General features: G+C 37.1%; 1 protein-coding gene across 1 annotated transcript; it reads left to right on the top strand.

Moving 5' to 3' along the window:
- The first annotated feature begins 707 nt into the window (after positions 1-707).
- Positions 708-13,736, top strand: LOC122296539. The gene is made up of 4 exons (XM_043106313.1): positions 708-1,169; positions 10,092-11,532; positions 12,322-12,570; positions 12,990-13,736. The coding sequence occupies exons 1-3, from the start codon at positions 792-794 to the stop codon at positions 12,567-12,569; spliced, it is 2,067 nt and encodes a 688-aa protein (XP_042962247.1). The 5' UTR covers positions 708-791; the 3' UTR covers position 12,570; positions 12,990-13,736.
- The last annotated feature ends 7,580 nt before the right edge of the window (positions 13,737-21,316 follow it).

Here is a 21,316-nt window from a genome sequence, read left to right as displayed (position 1 = left end):
CCTTTGGCATCCCCTCCATGACACTAACAAAACCTAGCCAAGAGAGTTTCAATTTCTTTTAAAAGCAAAACTGGCATCTTGAACACACTCATGGAATAGGCTAGGATTGCCTGTAGCACACTCTTGATTAGCACTTCCTTCCTTGCTAAAGATAGAAATTTGGTTTTTCAGCTGTTGATTCTTTTCCAAATCTTCTCCTTTAAGATTCTGAAGGTGTCATATTTGATCTTCCTACCACAGTAGAGAGGCCAAGATATTTGTTGTAATTATTGCACCTGGATCCATTCATTTGCTCAAAATGAAATCCTTGGTTGCTTGGTCGCATTCTTTAGACTCTGCTTCCCTTGCACCTGGTATTAATCATACATATATTGTGTTAATATCCAAGAAGAGAAATTTTGAGAGAATTACTAACTATAGGCCTTTTAGTTTGTGTAATATAATTTATAAAATCATTGCAAAGGTGCTTGCTAATAGGTTGAAGTCAATCTTACCTCATGTTATTTCGACACAAAAGACTATATCTTTGATTTGCTTAAGAATTTTGTTTTTTCAAAAATAAAAAAACAATAACAAAAGATTGGGGACAGCAGTCACAGAACCTATTGTAACAAGTCCGATGATTCAACGTTGGGCCACATCAGAAAAAGAACAGTTAAGCCCAATTTCTTTGTTGGAATAACGAAGGCAAGGCCCTCAAACTTGCCATTCATTCATTCTCTTCCTTCGTTTATCATTTTACTTTTATTTTCCATTTGAACCAGACACCAAAATTACGGAAGCGATACACTATGGCGACTGACTCGGATGACTCGTCCTTCCCCTTCCCAAACAAGCGTCGCAAAACCCTATCCTCGACCTCCAAGTCGAAAATCCAAGACAACCCCAATCACTCTCATTTCGAAGCTCAAGAACAGCTACAATGGACTGCCAATTCCAATTCCAATTCCAATTCCCCTTGCATGATCTGCTTATCCGACAGTGCCAAATCAATCAGAGGCATAATCGATTGCTGCGACCATCACTTCTGCTTTCTTTGCATCATGGAGTGGGCCAAGATCGAATCCCGTTGCCCCATATGCAAGCGGAGGTTTAGCACCATTCATAGGCCGTTCAAGGACGGTGTCTTTTACCGTGAACGCGTCGTCAAGGTCCCAGTCCGTGACCAGGTGAGGGAAATTTCGGTATTTCATTATATGCTTCTGTCATGGGTTTTGAGTTTTGTGATGGGTTCTCTTTGCTTTTGTTTCTCTTGGATGCGAAGGTATTAATTTTAGTGTATTTATTTATTGGGGCTTTTTACGCCTCTCTCTTTAATACGTTAGTGAATGTTTTTCTTAGAGCTTTAGCTGATAAGGTATCGAATAGAGCGATTTGGAATGACGCGAGTTAAATTATTTGTGGTTTGCATACGTCTGCTATCTGTTTGTGAGTTTTCTTCTGGGAGATTGTTACTATATGGGTCTGATTATTTATTTGTGTGTAATTGAATGTTTACTAATTATAGCTTATCCCAAAAGAAATAAAGATGCTCTATCTGATTTTGGTTCCGGGTGAGCCTTAATAGAATTACATCTGAAAAGACACTAGGGCATGGTTATGGAATAAGAAACCAAATGAAAGAGATTGAGAAATCAATGAAGAATATTAAACTAGTGTTTAGATTATTACCACTGTTATTTTAGCTTATGAATTAACACTTCAAACTAATCAAGGTAGTATTTTCTTTGCTTAATTATTGGTTACTTTTTTTATTACTAAGCGAGAAAATTAACTATTTTTGCCCATACGATTTTTTCAAATTAGGCTTATTACTAGATGAACCATATCGCTGATATTTATCTCCTAAAAAGAAATGAGAGTTAGCAAAAGTAAAAGAAGATATGTACATAAACTCGATGTAAAGTGCTCTAAGAGATGGGCTTGACTTTGTTCCCTTTTGGAGAGTTGTTAGTATTTATCAATTTGGCTCTGGTGAGCCTTAGGGCATGCTTGGAGAGTGAGATAAGATGACAATTTGTGAATGGTAATGAGATAGTTTGGGTTTTGGGAAAAGAGAGAGAAAATGTTGAATAAAAAATATTATAAAGTTAAAATATTGTTATAATATAATTTTTTTTAATATTATTTTTGTTTGTGGATTTAAAAAAGTTAATTTTTTTTTTTAAAAAGTTTGGGAAAGTTGTAATGATTAGTTTGGAAGAGTTGTAATAATTAGTTTGAAAGTATTTGTGTTCGAGTGATGTTTGGGAAGGAGATGAGCTGAGATGAGAATTTTAGGATAGAAACTTTTTCCAAACAAGCCCTTAGTAGAACTCCAGTTTATGAAATGACATTAGAGCATAGTTGCTAGATTTTATACAAGGATAGATAATTAATTTTCCGCAATTCTTTGTGAATCAAAGATATTTCACTGATTTATTTAGGATTTTAGAGTGTAAATGAATGTTTGATAAATGAAATGAGATGAAAATTTTATGAATAGTAGTGAAATGGTATGTTAATAGTACTGAAATGATTTGAGTTAAGATGTTTTATTGCATTTTGGGAAATGAGAGATAAAAAGTTGAAAAAATATTATAAAATTAAAAAATTGTTTGAATATAATTTTTTAATATTATTTTTGTTTTGAAATTTGAAAAAGCTATATTGTTTTTTGTGTTTTATTTGGAAGTTTGACAAAGTTGTAATGATTAGGTAATAATTAGATGAAAATTTTGAAAATTTAAAATTAAAAAGTGTTTTGTATTTAAGTGATGCTCGGGAAAGAAATTTTTAGAAGTTTTGAGATAACTCATTTCACTTCCCAAACATGGCCTAAGTCTTTATTTGGGCTCATTTAGGTTCTTTGGCTTTCTTATTGGCACCGGGTATCTGGGAACAGCGTCCCGACTAATCCCGGGGGTACATAGGCTCTTAGTAAGGAGTTTCTTGCAAGTGCACTTCAGGTAATTGAATGGAAAAATTCACCAGTCCGATGGTCCTAGAGATTGTTTGCACCTAAGGGGATTTGAACCTTAGACCTATGGGGAGCATACCCCCAGACCCAAAGCCTTTATCACTTGAGCCAACCCCTAGGGGTTATCTAGGATCTTATCTTTATTTTAGCATTCTAATGTATGTGGTGAATGTTCTCAATGAATTTTAGTAATTTTGATTAATGAAGCATTGAGTAATTTGCGTTTTGAGGCAAGAGTATTGTAGCGCTCCTCTCTCTCTCTCACATACGCACGCACACGCCCAATGAAAGGGTTAAGATTATTTTTTTTTTTATAAATAATATTAAATTTTACTAATGAAAAGAAGACGTAAGCCAGGTACACTGGAAGTATACATATGAATACACCGTTTTAAGAACTAGAAAAAGTTACAAGGAAATCATGGAAGCTGAGACCATTGAACTCTAAAGCCATGGCCCACAAAAATAAAGTCTTCCATAAAAAACTCCTAAATTCTTCTATAGATCTTTCTTGGTCCTCAAAAAGCCTGTTGTTTCGTTCACTCCAGATGCACCATAAGATACAAATGGGGGCCATTTTCCATAGTGCTACAATATGTGTTGTCCCTAATATCCCTCTCCAACTTGCCAATAATTCAGCCACCCTTCCCGGCATTGTCCATGCTAACCCCATCCTGCTAAAGAAATGATTCCAAGTGTCCCTAGCAAAATCACAATGTAGGAGGAGATGATCTACTGTTTCCCCACTCTTTTTGCACATACAACACCAATCTATCATTATAAGACCGCGTCTTCTTAAATTATCAATGGTTAAGATCTTCCCGAGGGCTGCTTTCCAAATAAAGAATGCCGCCTTAGGAGGTGCTTTATTCCTCCATATGCTCTTCCACGGGAAGTTAGGCAAAGGTGGGGCTGCAAGAGTCTCATAATAAGAGCTTACCCAGAATTTTCCTTTCCGAGATGTACACCAAACCAGCTTATCATCAATTAAAGTATTAGGGGAGATGTTATGAAGTAATTAAAAAAACTCCACCAGCATGCTCACTTCCCAGTCATGAGCCTCCCTAGTGAGATTTATGTTCCACAGTTGAGCATCATGTGTAGTACCCCACAAGTCTGCTACATTCGCATCTTTTTCACTTGCAATGATGAAAATAGCAGGGTAAGCTGCCTTAAGAGCTGTGTCACCCACCCATACATCATTCCAAAAGCTGATTCTCTGGCCATTCCCCATACCTAGCCTGGTGTTGCTAGAGAATACCCCCCACCCTTTTCTTATATACTTCCATAACCCCACACCATATGCCCCCCTTCCCTCATTAGAGTACCAACCTCCCCTAGCACTTCCATACTTTGCATCAATCACCCCTTTCCATAGTGCTTCCTTCTCGTAATTATACCTCCACAACCATTTCCCAAGTAAGGCCTGATTAAACAGCCTCACATTATGGACCCCCAAACCACCCACACGCAAAGGTGTGCACACCTTTTCCCATCCAACTAAATGAAATTTAAACTCATCTCCTATGTCACTCCACAAAAAAGTCACGTTGTAATTTTTCAATCTTGGAGGCAATGCTAGTTGGAAGGGGGAATAGAGACAAGAAATAAGTGGGAAGGTTAGATAATGTGCTTTTAATAAGTGTGATCCTCCCCCCCTTGGACAAATATAATCTTTTCCACCCAGCCAACCTGTGTTGTAATTTTTCTAGCACGTCCTCCCAAATTGTCTTAGCTTTGAAAGATGCCCCCAAAGGGAGGTCAAGATATTTCATTGGCAACGAGGAAACCCCACACCCCAAAATACTGGCCAGCCCCTGAATATTACTTACATCCCCCACTGCCACCATTTCTGTCTTCGCTAGATTTATCTTTAAACCAGAAGCCGCTTCGAAACATCTTAAAATGGCCTTCCAAGGATTGAATATGCGCTACATTATCATCACAAAACAGCAGTGTATCATCTGCAAATAAAAGATGAGAAATAGTAATAGGCCCATTGCCCACTAAGAATCCTGAAAAGAAACCACCTGCTATAGCGGCCGACATCATCCAACTTAAGGCCTCCATCACGATCACAAATAGTAGAGGAGATAGTGGGTCGCCTTGTCGTAACCCCTGCGAACTATTAAAGAAATCCACAGGTTCACCGTTTCCCAAGACTGAAAACCGAGCTGTAGAAATATAATGACGTATCCATCCCTTCCATTTTTTCCCAAAACCACACCTACCCAAAAGATAGAGCAAAAAGTTCCAATTGACATGATCATAGGCCTTCTCCATATCCAATTTACACAAAATACCCGGGATCTTTGACTTAAGCCTGCTGTCCAAACATTCATTGGCTACAAGAACCGAATCCAGTATTTGCCTTCCTCGTACAAATGCATTTTGAGACTTCGAAATAATCTTATCCAAGACCGTACTAATTCTCTTGGCCAAGACTTTTGCAAGAATCTTATACACACTGCCCACTAGACTAATAGGCCTGAAATCCTGTGCCTCTCTTGCACCCGGTTTTCTGGGGATGAGTGCAATGAAGGTAGTATTCAAACTCTTCTCAAATTTACCAAAAGTAAAGAACTCCTAGAAAACCAGCATAATATCCTCTCTTACCACCTCCCAACAAGTCTGAAAAAATGCCATAGTAAAACCATCCGGCCCCAGAGCTTTGTCTTTGTTTAATTTCTTGATGACTTGATGTACCTCAACTTCTTTGAATGGTCTTTCCAACCAAGCCATACTAATACGATCAATGGCATCAAAAGCTAACCCATCTACTATAGGCCTCCATGCAAACTGTTCTTCCAACAAATGCTCAAAATGTCCAGCTACATAGTCTTTGATTTTTGCTTGATCAGAAACTACCTCGCCATCGATGTTCATGGACTCGATTGTATTGAACTTCTATGGGAGTTTGCCAGTCGGTGAAAAAACTTTGTAGATCTATCTCCCTCCCTTAGCCACAAGGCCCTTGACTTTTGCCTCCAAGAAATCTCCTCCATTAAGATCAACCTTTCTAGTTCTATAACTACTTGCCCTTTTCGACCTTCCTCATCTTCCACACCCTCCAAACTTTGTAGCTCTTGAAACAAGGATTTCTTCTTTGCTTCTACATTACCGAATACCTGTTTATTCCAAGTCTTCAAGTCCCTCTTTAAGGCCTTCAACTTTCCCGCCAATACCTTGCTCGGAGTGCCCTGCATTTGATACGAACTCCACCATTGGCTGACCAGCTCCACAAATCCCTTGGATTTTAACCACATATTCTCAAACTTAAAGGGTCGTCTGCCCCCCGGTATTCCCCCAAAATCTAACAAAATAGGAAAATGGTCCGAGCACAACCAAGTGAGTCTTTTCTGACAAGAGTCTGGATATTGTATCTCCCATGAAGGAGATATGAGGAATCTATCTAGTTTTGACCAGGCGTGGTTGCTAGACCAAGTATATCTACCTCCCAAGAGAGGTATGTCCATGAGTCCCAACTCTGAAATGAAATCGGAGAATTCCCCCATAGCATGATTTTGCCAACCCTCTCCCGACCTTTCACTTGGAAATCTTGTCACATTAAAGTCTCCCCTATGCACTATGGCATCTCCCACCATGAGCATAAACCTGCAAGCTTATCCCAAAGTAACCTCCGTTCACCCTCCAAATTAGGACCATATACCCCTGCAAAAGCCCACTCAAAACCATCTTCTAAATTTTTAAACAAGCAACCCACAGAATATTCTCCCACAAACTCGTCAATGTTCTCTACCACTCTTTTGTCCCACATGACCAATATTCCCCCCAACGCCCCATTCGAAGGTAAATATGCCCAACCTAAATATTGGCAACCCCAAATACTCCGAATGGTTCTTCTTGTGATTTGTTTCAATTTAGTTTCCTGCAAATATATGATGTCTACCTTCCATTGCCTAAGTAACGATCTTATTCGAAGGCATTTATTGATGTCATTCAGCCCTCTTACATTCCATGTCAGGATTTTAGGCAACATTAATCAACTAATCCAGCCCTTCCTCTATGACGCCCCCGACTCACGCTCCCCTCTCTACCTTCATAATTAAGAGACCAGGTAAGCCTCTTTAACTCCCTATTTTCCTTCACCCATGTTCCCCCCTTTTGGTGTCCCGTCTCAATGGCAATAAGGAGTGCCTTGAACTGTTCTTCGTATCCTTTATAGGATATTCCTATCCAATCTTGAAGCTCCTCCACATTTTTTAGAATCCAATCCAATGGAGTGTCGGGAGGAATACTCCTTAAAGGTGTGAGATCATCTTCTGGGCATCCCTCTCCCTCTTCTCTTCTGTTACTCTAGAGGGCTCACATAAGAGCAAAACTTCTTCTCCTTCAGCCTCCCCCTTTTCCTCTCCCTTCATCTTCATACTATTTTTATCACAAACTTCCACTTGTGCCTCTACATTCTCCACCTCTTCAAACACATCCCTCGGCACCAACTGACCCATCTCCCCCTCCTCTAACTCTTCCATCACTGTTTTGGAAACCAAGACTCCAAAATTTTGTTCGGTCTAGGGCAGAACTCCTGTCACTGTAAGGTTCAGAGTTCCCTCTTCGAAAACAACCAAAGCCAGCTCTGGAGGAGCGTCCCCGGCGACTGTCTTTGCTGTCTGTGGAGGTGGAACCCTCGTAGAATCAACGCCGAGAGTGTGGTGGTTTTTCTCTACAGATTTCTGCCTCTGTACCGCCGTTGCTGTCCTCTGTTGCGCCGCTGGCCCATTTTCCTTCCCCGTCGAAGCCTCCTGTGGCGTCACCGGCATTGTCTATGGGAGTTGCACTCCTGTCGGGCCCTCACCTGAGATGATTAGAGCTGGTTCACCTAGAACCTTGTGTACAGAGGTTGAAACAAGAGCCACCGTCCTCGGCGGCTGGTCTTCCCCCATCATCAGAGGTGGCGCCATCACCGGTGGCACCAGTAGCGCCGTCGGGGCTTGGCCAGTCCCCGCTGGGTTGCACCCCGTCTGGCTACACTGCTGCCAGACGGGTTTCCCGTGAGTTTCCTCTAGGCCCTTAGCCCGTGACATTGGGCCTAGGTTCCCTATGGGCCCGTGACCCATAGCCTTTGCCTTAGTCCAATACCCATCGGGGCTTGGCCCATTTGGCTTGCCTTTAGTCCCCGCTTCACGTATCATAAGTTGTTTCCCCTTGACGCTGCGTTTTATCTCATCTATTTCTTCCAATAATGCCCCCACCCTCTCCTTCATAAAATCCAGCACTTCAAGGATCGATTCCTCATTTGCACCAGACTGCTTACTGCCAACGTCAACCCCTTTCTGCATTTCCACCGAAATGGAACCTGTCACCCCTGCATGTTGAGCGGCTCGAGGCTGAATCCTCTGAGCTTGGGTCACCTCACTGTAGGTTTGTGTGCCGTCTGCCTTTGGCCGGGAAGGGAGAGCTCAGGATGAGCCACCGTGACCACCACCCAACTCCATTTCTTTCGGGAAAGAGGGAGAAAGGATGAGCTCCTTCAGTGTATCTCCAAAGTTTCTCCATCCCTCGCATTTTCTTCCTTCTGGCACCATTAACAAGCCTTTTCTCTTCATATTGCCTGGCACCGAAATGGAGAGGAAACTCCCTTTTAAGGTTACGGCCTCTCTGTACTACAAAAACTTGTGAACCTTTTCTGTGTGTCCTTAAAAACTCCGGCGATCCCTGTGAGACCACACAATCCTTCACCGTTGAAGCCAGCCATCGCAGAGCTTCGTTATCCACAGAAATGTAATTCCTCATACGGCGGCTACTTTCTGTTATGCTCCACCACCATCCATCATCTTTTGTGAACATAAAAACTTTCTAGTCAATGTGTACCTCTCTGCTCCACCCCATCACTGATGCACCCACTCAACAGACTAAAACTAGGAATAAGAAAAAGAAAAGGGAAGGGATTCCCGACGAGAAGCGTCAAGAAACGTGAGGTTAATCACCACCGGCGAGAACACCGGTGATAAGGTTGCGGGTTGTCATGTATATGGGAATTGTACGGAGAGAGTATTTCCCAAGGTCCTCTCTACTTGAGACAAACTTAAAATTTGACCTCGAAGTGCAATTTAATTATGCAGAGATCTTAGGGTTAAGATTATTACCAATAAGTACCCATTTGGATTTGAGTTTGAAAGTTTGGAAAGTACTTTTAACAAGTTAAAAGCTCTTTTGAAGAAAAAAAATGTTTGGTAAATTTATAAAAGAAATTTTAAGCGCATAGAAAAGGTTGAAAACTCTCTTTTTTAAAAAGCTCCAAATTAAAGCTTTATTGAAAAGCTTGTGCAAAGATTATGCGAGATGCTAATAACAATCGTAACAACTTCAAAAATGTTATAAACTATCTTGAATTGTATGACCACATTTAGCTAGCCGTCAAATGCATAGTGCATAGTGCTAGCATAGTACTAGCATAGTGAGTTGGCCGACAATACATAGTGCATAGTGCTAGCATAGTACTAGCATAGTGAATTGGCCGACAATGCACAGTGCATAGTGCTAGCATAGTGAGCTAGCCGTCAAAAGCATAGTCCCCTTTGTACGCCTATATATATCGTTGAATCCTTTAAGAAATTCATAAGTTTGATAACAGATCAATAAGAGAATCTCCTCTCTCGCTCTCTCTCAATCTCTTGAAACTCTCTTCTTTTTCATTGGGTTCATAACAAAAAAAAAATTATTCAAATTAAGCTTATTATTGTATGAACCGCATCATTGAGATTGACCCCAAGAAGGAAATGGCAGTTTGCGAGAGTAAAAGAAAATCGGTGCAAAGACTTAATAAGAAGTGCTATAACAGAACAGATGGGCTTGACTTTGTTCCTTTATTAAGAGTTCTCAGTATTTATCAAATGTGTTTGTATCTAATTCCAGTTTATATATGTCAATATATTTGTATCACATTTCCGCAGACTTAGATATTGGTTTGCACATGATTGGAATGTAATCAGGACCTCAGGTCACAAAAGGTATCACAAGTTAAACCTGTTGTTTTCTTTTACCTGGAGTGAGGTTATCCTGACTATTATGTGTAGGGAGATTTCAATTATCTTATCTATTATATGCCATCTTTCCACATACAACTTAGCTTGAGTCGAATCTCCCATACCAATTTTTGCTTGTTTTGTAGATTTACACTCCTTATGGAAACACAACAGCTGGGCCTTCTGATCCTTTTTCACAAGTTCTATGTAGCATATGCCATCAAACGACAGATGACAATCTTCTATTACTTTGTGATCTTTGTGATTCGGCTTCTCATACATACTGTGTAGGCTTGGGTTTTACCGTTCCTGAAGGTGATTGGTTTTGCCATGACTGTACTGTCTGTAGAACACAACTTGTCAATAGGGAAATGCATGCTGATAGTGACAATGGAAAAGTAATACCAACTCCTGAGGAGCATGTTACCATCTTTAATATAGTAAGAGAACCAAATAGCCCAGCAGTTGCCAGAAAGGCCACAAGATCTTCAAATCTAAACCTGCTGTCACCTCTTGTTGCCCCAGATAGGGGAAACAGCGTTGTAGTGGAAGTAAATGGCCCTGCTGCAAGAACACTTCAGAATGTTACTGATGGAACAACCCAGTCAGGTGCAAGAACATTGCAACGTTGTCGTCACGTGCACAGTCATATCCAGGCACTTCGTGAAAATTGGCATGCCTTCCGTAATGGGTCATTGAGCTTCTCTTCCCTTGCATCTAAACCTGGCTGCGGGAGTGGCCAAAAATCGAACATCAGGGCAGTATTGCATGAAAGATTGGATCAACAAAATTCATCATCTTCCACAAGTTGTCAGCAATTGACGACTGAGGCTAGTTTTCCTGGAAGTTCTGGGCACGACAGAAGCTCGCATGACATTGATAAGGCATGGAAAATGTTGTTTAAAGCAAAGTCCATACAGAATACTCTTGACAAGCCCAGTTGTACTAATCAGGTTTCAAAACTTCATTCCAGCACAGGAAAAGCTGCAAAAGATGCACCCAGTATTAGTTCAACTTTTCATTCATTGAAAAATAAACAATTTGGAGCCGAGGATGTTGGAAGAATTGCTATGAAGAAGCATTATGATTGTTATTCTCTTGAAAAAGATATAGGAAATTGTCAATCTGGTAAGGTAAAAAAGCAGAAGCATAGTAGTGTCACTACTAAAGAAACTGTAGAATCTAGTGAGAGTGAGGGTGTCGCAGCAACACATTCCCTAGCATCTTTCAAATCTTCGTTCTCTAGAAATAAATGGTCAGGTATTCAAGGTAATGTCCGTGGTAAAAATGGGTCAAGACTGTTACAGGGATATGTAAATGGAGCCTCATTAAATTTCACCGACAAGGACAATGAATCTACTTGTTCAATGAGTTTGGTTGGATCAATGCCAAGAGTTGCTGATTCACCATATGTTAAAACAGAGCTCAATACATCTGTGCCTGGTGAGGTAGATTTTCCGAATGAGAGAGTTAGATCTGGAAAGGATCTTACTGAAAGCAATGCAGTTAAAGATGATGAAGCCAAAAGTGAGATTCGATCTCTTGTCAAGCTCAACTTGAAGCTCCTAAGCAGAGACAAAAAGTTGGGTATGATTATCTGCGAACTTAGTTTTCTATCTATATGTTTTACTGTTACTGTATATTCATTTATGGTAGAGTTGGTAGGTGATTATGGGGTTAGTCAATTCAAATTTATTTAAATTTTATCAGGAAAAGTATACTTTTCACCTTCAAACTATCAGGGCTTTTGCATTTTGCATCACAAACCTACCAAAACCTTTACAACATCATCACACTACCAAACACTGCAGCTTTGGATCCTCATTGACATGGTACTTATCTTGACAATCGGATCTTAAAGAGGGTGCAAAGTGTCAGTTTTTGGTAATTTAAGTGTGCAAATGTGTCGATTTGGGTAGTTTGGTGCAAAGGATGTATTTATCTCATTTTATTATCATTCAAAGGCGTAGGTACTATTGAAGTGCAGGTTTCTTTTTATAATATCTTAAATCTTTTATTAATTGTGAAACATATTGGATTGGTGATTTGGATACACTTGATCTTCTTCCTAGGGTTGTCGTTGTAACCCTGATGCAAGATTCTTGGTATTGGGAGCCTAGTTAATGATCTTCGACCTCTTTCGTAACACTAATGTTTGGGATATGACCGATTTCTTTGTTATAAATTCGGCACACCTTATCATAGTTGAACAACTGACCCACCCTATGAGCACTGCCCCTTGACCAACGCCTTGTTTATGTGACTTTCTCTTGTTTATTAGTTTGGTTTAGATGCATCTGAAGCACTTTTCAGTACATTAGACAAAAAGATATTTGTGACTTGAATGCCGGAGATTTAAGGAAATTGTTTATTCAGGAGTTCATGCTTTTAAGGAAATTGCAAGGCTTGCCACTCATACTATCTTGGCCGCATGTGGTTTAGAGCACCGTATGTCTGGGGTTCACCCCTTCCCGAGCTCAGTGTGCAGCCACACTGAACATCTTCAGCAGCTCCACAAGTCCACTCTAATGCCTAATTCTTGCCGAGAATGCTTTTGTATCTTTGTAAAGGATGTTGTTAACTCCGTTATGTTGCAGAAAGTCAGTTGTATTGAATCAAACTGAGGTATGCCGCCTACCTGTTCCATTCTTTTTTTCTTTCTTATTTCCCCTTTTTGCTGGGCCATTCTTTTTAAGTTATAAATTGTTTTTCTCTCGTGAAAGCAGTATATATTGTTGATTTATTATTCAGTTCATATTGCGAGCAAGTATATATATTGACTCAGCAGAATTTGTGTTATGCCCGTTTGTTCTTAAATTGGTCTTTTATTGATGTTCTTTTTTCTTTAGCTACGTTGTTCTTCATTTCAGATTTTGCTTTTCCCAATTCGATTTGTTAATGTGGCACTTTTGAAAGGACTTCATGTCTAGAACTTTTTTTTTTTTTTATAAGTACTTCATGTCTAGAACCTAACTTTTCATATCAACTAGTGTGACTGAGGATAACAAATTTTCTTGTTTTTTGGGGGTTGTTTTTCATGGCAGTTATTCAGCATGCGGAAAGCAAGACTACCCTATCCTTTTAATACCCAATTACAGAAGTATGCTTCATATCCTTCTGCAATTTCCTCCCATTTTAGAGATTATTCTACTTGTTTTGTACTGATTCAAGGAAGAGAATAACTTTTCACCGGTGCTTCCTATAAGCTTCATTTATCGAAGATCATAGTGTAGTGCCACATAAGAGCTACAATTTTAAACCTCAAAGCTGCGCTGCAGGGGATTTGCTTTTCTGTCGTGACACCCCCTCCCCAGTTCCCCTCTCTCCCTTTCCCTCGAACCAAAACCCCCCTCCTTTCTCTCTCTATCTCTGCGTCTGTCCCAGGTCTCTCTCTCTCTCTCTCTCAAGACAGGTAGATCATCTGAATCAAATTTATTGGCATTTTCCGAGAGGGAATCCAAGTCTTCAGGTGAAGAGAAGATGCCCAGGAGGCATTCTAAATCTGGTTTAGAATTGTTGAGCAAACTTAGGGAGCAAAACGTCCCTTCTGTGAAGAAGAGAAATAAGCTCTATAGGAAGGAACTTGCGCTTGCTTTTCTTCTACTCACTACACCTGTCAGGGGCCTCTAATCGGCACATAGAGTTCATTTCTATTTCTTGCTGTTGCAAGGGTTGTCTTTTCTGGTTGTGGGTGTGGATTTAATTGGAGAGCAGCTGAGCTAAAATGGAAATATATTGAATATAATGAAATTAAAGAGCAAAAATGGAAATTTCCATATATTTATTGTTGTGGTTTATTATTCTTATCATGCTTAAAGTCTTCTGCTTTACAAACCTCCAAAAGGAATTTGTTGGCATTCTTTATGAAAGAAGAGCTGTTGGGATGTGAAAGACTAAACTAATAAAGTAATTTGGTTAAATTGAGAGCAAATGACGATCTAGAAAACAAGTGAGATAGATTATTGAAGTGAAAGATGCATATCCTAAAAGGATAAAATGATCAGGAAAATAGATTCAAACAGTCGATAGATTAGTATGGACTCTAGACTCTTTTCTGCATGAAAAAAATTTCACTGCACTAAACCCAGGACCATTATCTCCCAAGTTGGTAAAGGGGAGATAGAGAGAAAAGGGGAGATCGGGTTCGACGGAGTGCTGAGTGAAAGCAGGAAGGGGAGAGAGAGAGAGAGAGAGAGAGAGAGAGTAGTTCGGTTTAATTCTCTACATTGCATCGAAACCCAATCCTTGATGAACCCCTTACATGGCAACTCCCTATTCGTCTCCAATAACAGCTCATTATAGGAGACATGCCCAAAGCGTTTCACTTCAAGGAAGTCTCAAGCCTATAAATTCAAGGAATACTCAAGTTACATCTGTGTTTATATTTTAAAAAGAACTTGTTACTGATCATTCATTTATTATTGGTGGCATAACTCATGTCACACATTTCTAATTGGGTTTGGTGTATATACCATTTGAAAAAACCCGTAATACTCATGCCACATCTGAGCCTATATTTTAAAAGAGAAGTATTGGATCTACACATAAATTTTACAATGATAAATTTACAAATTGGCATGGTTTGATGTGGTATGTCAAATTACAAAACTCTTTTTATTATGCAGGAGATATGATGTATGATATCAAGCACATAAGTTTGTAAACTTACATTTTGTAAAATTTATTTGTAGATTTCTCTTTTAAAAATTGAAGACCATTGGAATTATTGTAAGGCATATAAATTTTTTGGATAGAGATCCCCTAGAGGTAGTTTTTTACCAAACTCTAAGGTCTAGACTATGAGAGAGATAAGACATTAAAGTAGGCTCCACAATCTTGAGCATTCAATGTTGCCCAATCAATTTATTCAATAAATTATAAATGTTGTGGAGTCTACTTCATATGTCTATTTCTCTTCCACTTAAGTTATAGAATTTGGTCAAGAATGGCAAGATAAATCGGACTTTTTTTTTTCGAGCTCTTCTACTTATCATCTTTGTACCAAACACTACACATAAATTTTTTTTTCATTCTTACTAAACTAAAGGAATTCTTCTGCTTAACATCCATATACCACATATTTAGTAAAAAAAATTATGTATAGTATGTAATATAGATGTGAGGGGGGAAAATCCCAATGCTCAAGGACCAAGCCCAACCCATTGGCTGGGTGCTAGAGAACCGAATGGGACAATATGTAAGAGGAGACATGGGGGGTGTCAGGGGGTGCAAGAGGTAAGGTGGGCTATCAGCAAGAGTGTCAGGGAGACATAGGGGGCAGGAGGTCAGAAGGCATGGGGGCTTCAGAGGAAAGGACAGCACTCGCATCAAGAAGTGATTAGATAAATAGAGGGGATCTTCATCTTTTTCGAGATCTCTCATTCCTTCAGTTTTTCTTCTTCTTCAACTCCACCTTCAACCTTTGGACAAAGAGCTTTAGCACGGGTGTTCATCTCTAATAAATGTATCCGAAATCATCATTATACAATAAAAAATGAGAGATTATAAATAAGAATATTATAGTGAATTTTTACTTCTCAAAGGCCCGTAGATGTAAGTATTATACCGAACTATGTAAATATGTGTGTCCATCTCTTTTATTTTCTTCACTCTTATTTTTTTTCCCCGTCATGACTGGACGCACTGTCACTGTACCGCAATACCGAACCGTTATTGTTGGCGCCAGACTAAGCCATTCAAGGCTCGTATCACTTCAGTGGGTTGGGAATGACTCTTCATCTCATTCCGGCCTCAATTTTTACAATATTAATAGTAGGAATAATGTAATGAACTTTGTATTTTTGTAAGAAATTGATAAGAACACATGAAATCTGAAGAAAATTCTATTGATAAAAGTGGGTATGTTCGAGGTACACCCAACCTCCAAAATGAACACAATTTCTCGTAACAATATTCAATGCCTCAGTATTCTCCCGTTTTCCCCCATATGCTTCCCAGACAGGTAACAAACTGTACCAATTACGTCATTACACATGGAAAGCTGAAACTGTATTAAAAAGGGTAAAATAGTAAAAGCACGCAAATAAGACAAAAGCTATCTTCTAGAATATGAAATTAAACACTGCGTTTCCTTCTCTGATCTTGAGGTCTTTTCCGTAACCACTTCCAAGCCCATCTTCCACAATCGCTTCCTGGCCCAAACTGAGATCCCTTCCTTCTGTGGGCCAATTTGCGTGGGCTCAATAACATATGAGTTAAATTTTTCTTTCTTTCCTCTTAAAATAACATTGAATTCCATCGCTACTTTTCTTAACCAAGATATTACATGTTAACCTATGAGCTATCGACAAAAGCACCCACAATGGAAGGAGCCCAAGCTCAGCAGAAGACAGTAAGTCCAAACAACCAGAAACATACGGCTCATTGAAATGGACGAGGACCAGGTGGTCCTTCTCTCTCTCTCTCTCTCTCTCAAAAAGTCGAAAGCTATACGGGGGAAACGGAGAAGGTAGCTTTCCGAATCTGAGCTGCTGGCACAGTCGATTGAGACACTTGTCCCCTCGTAAGTGGGGCCACGTTTCCACTTCTAGGACCAACCAAAAAGCAAACAACTCTCTGGACAGCACGTGAGTCCGCCACGTCATCAGAAGATTTCCCCAATAGAGACCCATGAGCGACAGGTCAGTTTGGAAAGGACAGCACATGCCCCTCCACTCCACTAACCCCTCTCCTTTTTTTTTTTAGTTTTATTATTTTTTTCTTTTCTTTTTTAATTAATTAAATTGGAGGTGGGGTGGGGTGTAATTAGTGGGTCCCACTGCCCACGTCGCCACGTGACACCGTCACGAGAAAGCAAGAGGCCGCACGCCATAACCTAGCACCACGTGCTCTCACGTACTGTTGGTTCTATGAAACTCCCATGACCCATCCAATCCTCACCCCATACTCTCTCTCTCTCTCTCTCTCTCTCTCTCTCTCTCTCTCTCTCTCTCTCTCTCTCCTTTTTTTTTTTTTTTTTTTGTCAAATTCCCCAAACAACCCCCAATACCATATAATTTCATATTTATATAAACATATATAAAATAAATTAAAATAATAAAGGAGGGCTATCCAGTAGGTAGCTAGCTACCAATCACGAAAGCTTCCCAATAGGCCAATGAGGCCCGATCTACTTAAACCAGTTTTTATGAATTTTATATTGAAAAGAATTAAAAGACTATCAAAAGAGCTAAGAAATCATTAAAATTTTTAAATATATAATATTTAAATCATATTTTTAGGGATTAAATATATTATTAATAAAAAGAGAAAAAATAAGAAAGGAAATAAATAAAGTAAGAAAAAGATAAATAAAAAGCAGTTGGCTCGTACTATAAAATAAAAAGGTTTCATAATATAAGTTAAACTCAATCAGATCTTATGATGATATCTACAAAATGAATGGGACTCAACGATGAATAGCATTATTTCTAAAGGAAAATATTTCATAAGTCAAGAGGACAAAATCACCCTAAAGAAAAAAAATAGATCTCTATAAAATGAGGATCAGATTTAATATATTTTACTCTTAGACAAAATTGGTATGCCGCATAATTTGTCTATTTGTTACTCATCATCTTAATTTTTATCGTCTTTTTTATTATTTCATGATTTGATATTAGATAATTAGAAATTATTTATTATATTCTACTTATGAACTTATCATTTAATGCCATATCATGAGACGATAAGAAGATAATAGAAAAATAAAAAAAAAATGATGAATAAATTTTATGTTTTGTTAATATGGGACACCCAATTATATCTTTATTATTTTAAAATATATTAAAAAATATATGTTGTTAATTATGACGTCACATCTGATTTGACTGGACTGAATTCTCATTAAATTTCTTACTTCCGGATGTGATAATTAACAAAAAAGAAAAAATTAATTGAATTATCGTTCGTTTAAAAGATTATTTTGTGATGAATAATGTTAAATAAATGTAAGTTTCACACAAATTCTTAAAAAAAATATCATCAATTATATAAAAAAGTGAATTTCTTAGCAAATTTTTTTGACAAGAAGTTTTTAATTTATACAAATCATCTTCATTTTGACATTATTCCTAGAAAATTATACTTAGAAGGGGTTGATTTTGAAATTATTCCTTTCCAGTGGGTCAAAAAAAAGAAAAAGATTTTCGTATATTGAAGTATGGGATATTTCACGTGATGAATAAATTTGGCATCGACAATTCATAACCACAAGGCGGAGGAAGCTTAGATTGTAAGGTAGTTCGTGGCATCTCTCTCACTTCATTGTCATAATCAATCGCTTTCAAGCGCTTTGAACCTTTGATTTTTATTGCTTTACGAGTATGATTTTATATATATAAATAAATAAATAAAACTACAAGCTTAGAAATATTTCCGTGACCAACAATAAAGAATAATTCATCTTTTGTTAGAATCCCTTGGGATCATCGGTTTTACATTGCCTACATATATAAATATATATATATATATATATATATATATATTCTTGAAGTAATTTTGATTGGTGTTTGAAGTTATTCTGTCGAGTAATGTTAAATTAATGAAATGTATAAAAAAATACGTAAAAGTAACTGTATATTAAATTTTTGATAAAATCCACCATTTAAAAGGAATATTTCTTATGAATGTTTGAAGTTATTCCATCTAATCTAGACTAATGTTAATTACAGTTTTAGAATATGCAATCATCACACATGGTCATAAAAAAAAAAAAATAGAATTTGAATTTTGTTACGTACAGTCACTTTTACATTTTCATTATACATTCTACTGATGTGATTGGTCAAAATAATTATTTTATATTAAAAAATTAACATAGCCAATTAAATTAATAAAATGTATAAAAAGTATGCAAAAATGATTATATATTAAATTTTTGATAAAATTCACCATTTAAAATAATATTTCTTATGAATTTTAAATTTGATCCTGTTTTTTAAGCATAACATGTGCGGTGCTTGTCTAACCCTTTAATTAGTACTTAAACAGTACTAATTGTACAAATAATTTTATTTTCAATAAAAATATGTACCATTTGGCCCCAAGAGAGATAGATTAGTTTTCACTCATTGGGCTTTATTTTATAATTTGGGTTCCATTCTTATAATTATATCATTAGGTCGTAGTTCCACCATATTTTCAGTAATCAATCTAATCAGTTCCATGTCACGTATCTAGAAGTTAGCCGTGTGGCATGTTGCATGACTTAATAAAATAAAATTAACAAAATAAAATTCATTTAAAATACTCAAAACATAACACTTCATGTCATTATCAAAATATTGGTGAATATATATTTATATATATATGAGATTTTATATATATATTTATATATATATTAAAACTAAAATCTCATAATATATAGAAAGACGCAAAAAACGTTGGAAATAAAAACATGGCACGCCACTTGTGTATTCTCATTAGGTTAGCTAGTCACGAAAGAATAATGAATACATTTTTTATTTTTTAATAAAATAATATAAACATGAATCTATAATTTCAATATTTATCTTTGTGTTTTCGACCATCTTTTTATTTTAAAATTACTTTTTAATAAATAATGATGCCGCGTCAATATCTTAACTAATACATATTCATATAAAATTTATGAATTATTTTTCTACGTATCCTTAAATTATATAAAGAGGAATATTATATATAATTATGAAATGTGTCAATATTGTATCATTATTTTAAAAAATAAAATTTATTATTAAAAACTAATTTATTTTTAGATAAATCTTATATTTTTTAAGATTTTTATAAAGTATAAATTTATAAAAATTATAAAGACAAAAATGAGGTGTACGAGACATTCAAATCCCAATGAATATTGATTGCGGAATTATTACCAGTTTCCCTGAATGCTGTAATTATTTGGACAGACCGAAGCTGTGGCCCTTCGCACCCACAGAACGACACCAAAATGAAATATCGAGGAGAGTTTAGGCATTTCAGGTGGAGTGTAATTCAAACGGCGCCGGAACGCCTCTCCAACGGCAACTGCCAACAGCCGTTAAAGAAACGCTAACGACGTTAAGATAAAACGGAACAGAGACAGACAGAGAGAGGGTGAGGGGGGGTCCCCACCGCACGCGAGCCGGCAGGCTGATGAACGGTGGGGGATGGGCGCAGGTTAGTGCTGCTCCCCTCACGTGCGCTGCGTACAATAAAAATTAAAAAAGAAAAACCTCTTACCTCTTTCTCTCTCTTTGTCTGTCTCTCACATTCATAGTAAGGGGAAAGGGGGTCCCGTCACGTCAATTATGTCACGGATGTATGCATGTCACATGGCTAACTCTCCTCCTCTTCCTCCCACGAACTAATTTTATTTATTTATTTATTTATTTTTAATTTTCAGATTTAATAAACATCCCATGTTCCACAGAAAACGACTTTGCTTTTTTTAAAAATAAATATCTTTTATTTCTCACATGTTCACAGACCATTCAAGATTGAACTTCAAGATTATTTTTTTTTTTTCACCAAATTTAGAGGAAAAGTTAAAAAAAATATTTATTTTCATTCATTTCTCAATTGCACCTTTTTCAAATAAAAGTATTATTGGATTCTAAATAAAATAAAATAAACCAATTGAAGAACTATTAATATTCTATCAATTTTTAAAAATAACTAAATTATTTTAACCATCTAATAAGATCGGTCACCACCAAGGTGGTAGTTCAATTATTATGAGTTGGTATTCCGTGACTTCAGAATCAGGAATTCGAAGTTAAAATTATTTATGATAATAAAATTTGACCTTTAAGCCATGGATGAGCTTTGGATCAGTTGAATATTTTGGATATATTTTGGTGATTGGCTTTTTTTGAGACAGTAATTATAATTTAAACCGGATATTCTGTAATAAAAAAGAACTCTTATAATCATGCTCAAGGAATATTTTACGCTGGTCACCCCTACTTCTTCTTTTTCTTGAAAAAGAAGAAGATCAATTTCGAGATATAAATCAAAGTAAAATTAAGCTTAAAAGCTTATGAAGACTTAAATTGATATATGTTTTGAGATAGAATTATTGTGAAAATGAGATTCAATTGATAGTGAGAAAGTTTTTTTTTTAAAATAAGAAAAATAATTTGAAATGCAAGTCACATATACTTTTTTTGAAAAAATTATAAAATTATGAGCAAATTCCCTTTTTAATAGTGGGTCAAATCTTTAAAATAAAACGAGCGCATGATTTATTTGATATTATTAAAATAATATTAATATTAAATAAAAAATAATATATTTTCTAGAATTTTATACATAGAAATAGAAGTGAGATGGATAATCTATTTATCAGTTGCTCAGCAATAAAATATTTAAACTGAAGGACCCGCTGTGAAATCAGCATTCATGTTCCTTC

This window comes from Carya illinoinensis, chromosome 15 (genome assembly GCF_018687715.1).
Source record: "Carya illinoinensis cultivar Pawnee chromosome 15, C.illinoinensisPawnee_v1, whole genome shotgun sequence".
In the NCBI taxonomy this organism is placed as follows: domain Eukaryota; kingdom Viridiplantae; phylum Streptophyta; class Magnoliopsida; order Fagales; family Juglandaceae; genus Carya; species Carya illinoinensis.
The sequence above is the reverse complement of the archived record's forward strand: the minus strand, read 5'-3'. Positions and strand labels throughout refer to the sequence as shown.

Bases quoted from the DNA above. Each gene is read 5' to 3' on its own strand.
- LOC122296539 (XM_043106313.1), top strand. From the start codon at position 792: ATGGCGACTGACTCGGATGACTCGTCCTTCCCCTTCCCAAACAAGCGT. The intron at 1,170-10,091 runs GTGAGGGAAATT...CTTGTTTTGTAG, and splicing joins AGGTCCCAGTCCGTGACCAG to ATTTACACTCCTTATGGAAA. The intron at 11,533-12,321 runs GTATGATTATCT...TTGTTTATTCAG, and splicing joins AAGCAGAGACAAAAAGTTGG to GAGTTCATGCTTTTAAGGAA.